The following is a 4,498-nucleotide window of genomic DNA, read 5'->3' as shown; positions in this document are numbered from 1 at the left end:
GTCCGAGTTTTGATTTTGCCAAATCGTTTTGGGCCAATGCAAACAACTTATTGATCATGAGCCCAACATCCAGCAAGGCAGGAAAACATTCCAATATACCTGAGGGAAGACGTCTTTCATTGTAGGTTAATGCTGTTAAATAGAGAGAGAGAGAAAAAAACTTCTAGCGTATTCTTAAACGTGGACCTCATTATTGAAGTACAAATCCAAGCACCAGAAGCAGCCCACACTCTCTTAAGTTTTCTTTGATTGAAAAATATGCATTTGAATTCATCGAAGGCTAAGGTTGTAATGATTTTAGTTCAAAACTTTAAGTGCCATTGTTAAAAATGCTTTATTGATTGACGTTTCATAGACCATCAGTTGTTAGCTTTCAAATTTCATGCCATTTGTAATTTCACAGAATTTTCACCTCCTAAATTATACACTTGTGATTTGTGAAGTCACAATTCTATATTGGTAGGCTACAATTTACTCAGGCTGATGACATTTTTTGTATGACATTAAAATTATTTTTAGAATAGTTGTACACAAATTAAGCAAAACAATTGTGATTATTTCTGAGAACTTTTTACCTGCATGCAGACAGCCTACATTATGGTACAGTACAAATATTTGGAGCGTCCTTTATTCTGTCCCTTATTTTCTTAAAGAATAAACACTTATTTTCTACAAGAATACAAGAACAAACACTATTTTCTTAAAGAATAAAAGATAAAGAATCACAATTGTCCCTTTTTTTCCATTTCTGAAGTTGTTGGAGATATGAGAGCAAAAAATTATAGATCAAAGAAAATGCATAATAGAAAGCGCAAAAGGTGGCACTGAAAGGGCCAGTACAAAAAAAAGAAAAAAAGTGGGCCTGTCTAAGGCATGAAACTCCAGAGCTGAAAATGAGTCCCACTCCGGCCCTGGGTCTGAACATGACATGAAAAATAGCCAGCGGACACACCTCTCTCTTCAGATAAAAGACATTGCTCTCAGTGTGAATGGGTCAGTCCATGACCTGCGGAGCATGACCGGTATCCTCTTCATCAAAAGCTTTCCTCCATCGTTTTTGTTTTCAGAGAACTGTGTGCCCATTGGATGCACTCTAGGGACTTTTCAGCACTTGCCCATGGGGTGTTCTGGCCTTGAAGAAAAAACCCTGCTCTGATCTGCCACATACCAGCCTGCACGTGGCTACGACACAAAGCATGTTTACATTCCCCCCCCTAAAAAAAGGGCAGCTGAAACACAAGCCTCATGACTGCTACAATTACTTTCACTTTCAACTTTTGTTTAACGCAAACAGGTAATCTATTCCAATTATTGCTAGACTTTGTGAATATCTATTTGGTACCAGGTGAAAAGATGCACAATAACTAACTGGTAATATAACATTTGTGGTTACCAAAATGGTCCTTAAAAAACTGATATTATAATAATAATACTAATAATAATACTAATAAATAATAATAGTAATGAATAAAAATAAATAAATACAATTATCTATTAAAAATATATTTTTGATGTTTATGTACAGTTTTGTATATACAAAGGCTGCATTTATTTGATCAAAAATTCATTCAAAACTGTAATGTTGTGAATTATTACTACAGTTTAAAATAGCTTTTTTCTATTTAACTATATTTAAAATGTAATTTATTCCTGTGATGGCAAAGCTGAATTTTCAGCAGCCATTACTCCAGTCTTCAGAATAACATGATCCTTCAGAAATCATTCTAATATACTGATTTGGTGTTTAATAAACATTCCTTATTATTATCAAAGTTGAAAACAGTTGTGCTGCATATTGTTGTGTAAACTGTGACACATCTTTTCAGGATTCTTTGATGAATAGAAAGTTCAAAAGAACAGCATTCATTTGATACATTTTAATCAATTTAGTGCAGCCTTGCATAAAAGCATTCTTTTTTTTTTATTTTTTATAAAAAACTGATTAACATCTAACATCTTGTGTACGTGAAATCAGCCAAACTATTCCGTATCATTCTATTATCTGATAATGAGAAGGGAAAACATCTTATTAGCCATCTTATAAGCCTTTATTTAGCTTCAAAATTTCATCTGGACACATTGCTGTCCAACAAAACTATCTGGCAAAATGACTTCAATAACTGCATGTCATTTTCTACCATATTCTCTACTAATGTGAAGACAGAGTAAATATGGCATTGAGATGTGATGTCTGTTACTGGTTATGGCTGAATATTAAAACAGCGGCACAGCCCAAGCAATTATTTACACCCAAACTAATAAAGTCTGCAAAGAAAGCAGCACTTCTGAATAACAAACTCTTCGGCAGCATCACAAATATTTGGTATGGTAGTTTAACGTAAAAACAAACAGGAACATGCTTTTAAACATTCTTAAACAGCATGCCGAGATCTCTAAACTTGGTGAGGGTGGTAGGAGTTGTTGCTAGGATATAGACAGGGAGTGTTCTTCCATTATTCTCTAGAGGGGGGAAACTGTTTGAAGATAGATGGGAACTTTCAATCTGTTTAAGTCAGGCCTTGCCGGGCTGAATGGAACTCTCCCCAAATGTGTCAGCTCCATTGTGATCTGGAATGAATTATTTGGCTTAAGAGCATCAATGGCGAGGCCATAGAAAGGCTTTCTGGTAAAGTTCACCACAGACGTCACATAGATTAGTGCAGCCTGAAGGTATAAAAGTGAAAGTTTATAAACAAATGTCAAAGTGTCTCTGTCAGTAAGACCTGCATGTTGCCATTGAATAGATGCGATGACCACCACTTCAATATTCACTAATATATATGTCTTTCTAAATCCATAAGCACGCTAGACTTTTTATTCAAACTATCTGAAAAAGGACACTATAGTCTTGAAATGACTGCAAAAACGTTCCCCATTAACAAAGTAAATATATCTCTGTAAATGAGAAAACACTTTTAACTCCAGACTTGCAGTAAATCCACTTTTATCAGGATTGCCAGGAATGCTGTCTCAAAATTAGCATGCAAGAAATATGTAAACACTGATGACGTTAAGACTAACTGCTTCTAAATGTAAATTAAATGGTTGCGCGCTAGGGAAGTTCAATGACAGCCCAAGTATAAAACCCAAACTACAAAATGAGTGGCTTCCAGCAGTAGCTGTGCATAATTTCAGCTAACCAAAAATGGGAGCCCATTTGCCACACACGTTGAAAACTAAACGAACCCAAACAATACAAGGTCTGCACTCGAGAAAGAGAACCACATCAAGCCAACCTAAATAGCATGCATGTTGGCACACTTTTGCACAATCAGGGCCAGCAAGTTCTGGCGGGAGCCATTTTAACCCAGAGGAATCTCAGTTCACTGTGAGTCAGATTATTTGAAGCTACATTATGTAATAATGAGACTGTTTACTGCATTCAGTCTGGTTTAGATGACAATAATGCATTAGCCTCTGGCAGAGATGTGCTTTAATCTTGTTAAAATCCTGATAAAAAAAAGTCAAACTGTCATTTTTCACTGTCAGCATCATAAAAATGAGAATAATATCCAAGTAATATCTAAGATGAACTCTGCAATTTCCGTAATACCTTTAAAACTGTTGTAGCTGAGGTAAACATCCTCACTTGTTAGTTGCCAAATTGTCATGTTTTGACAGAGTCTTTACATTTACATCAGTGAAATCCCCAGAAACAGGTGCCAAACTGTGGTAAGTGAGGATAATTTCTTCTTCATGGTTCATGATTGCTGAAGTAAGCTATCCCAGTGTAAAAACAGATTACCTCACCATGACAAACGTCTGTGGGAATAGTTAGGCCTACTGAATAAGCACTGTCAAAACGGCACTAAATAGCAGTTCAGTAAATAAAGTGTTACGTATTTCACTTGTTTTGTTGCTTCTGGCACTTCACATACGGTAAGTGTTATACTAACCTGTAGAACAGAAGCTCCATCTCTAGCTGCTCGATGTGCCTCTGCAGAACAAGCACAAGACTGGCTTTGGTCTCCAGCTCCTTCACTTTCTTGAGGCCACTGAGAACAGCTTGCCTGGCTTCCTCCACTCTTTTCCTCATCTCAACCTGCTCCTTTTTAAGAGTCCTGTTACATTCCTCCAGCAACAACACTGCCTCTTGTGATACTCGCAGCTCCTGCTCCAGCTTCTGGTTGAAGAACATGGCCTCCTCGATCTGCCCATCCCGGGAACTCCGGATGTACTCCACTTCTCTCAAGAAACTCTGGATGTCCTTCAGGTTCTCAGAAATGTTGGGTTTCTGGGCTGTTCGCCTTTGGTGGGCAATGAAATAGCCACCCTCTGGTTTATGTTTCGAGTGGCTTTTCCATAGGCCCACCTATGATATACAGAAAACATGTCAGAAGAATGTCATAGCCCTTATGAAAATAAGCCATGGTTTTATTAAATTAGAAGTGTAGTACCCATGGTTTTTGGCAGATTGATTACCATTTTGTATAACCACAGTTTTACCGTGGTTTATAGTTAGTGTAGCAAAATCATGGCTAATTTGGGTGTGTGTGGG

The 4,498-nt window shown here is 37.1% G+C and overlaps 1 protein-coding gene across 1 annotated transcript in view; it reads right to left on the bottom strand.

Moving 5' to 3' along the window:
• LOC107749439 (EF-hand and coiled-coil domain-containing protein 1-like) overlaps positions 1–4,498 on the bottom strand; it is a 20,113-nt gene that overhangs the window by 14,450 nt on the left and 1,165 nt on the right. Inside the window, exon 2 of the mRNA XM_016564597.1 lies at positions 3,897–4,312. Within this exon, the coding sequence (XP_016420083.1) occupies positions 3,897–4,312 (416 nt within the window). The remainder of the gene's footprint in view (positions 1–3,896; positions 4,313–4,498) is intronic.

This window comes from Sinocyclocheilus rhinocerous, unplaced genomic scaffold (genome assembly GCF_001515625.1).
Source record: "Sinocyclocheilus rhinocerous isolate Xijiao unplaced genomic scaffold, SAMN03320098_v1.1 scaffold889, whole genome shotgun sequence".
NCBI classification, from domain to species: domain Eukaryota; kingdom Metazoa; phylum Chordata; class Actinopteri; order Cypriniformes; family Cyprinidae; genus Sinocyclocheilus; species Sinocyclocheilus rhinocerous.
The sequence above is the reverse complement of the archived record's forward strand: the minus strand, read 5'-3'. Positions and strand labels throughout refer to the sequence as shown.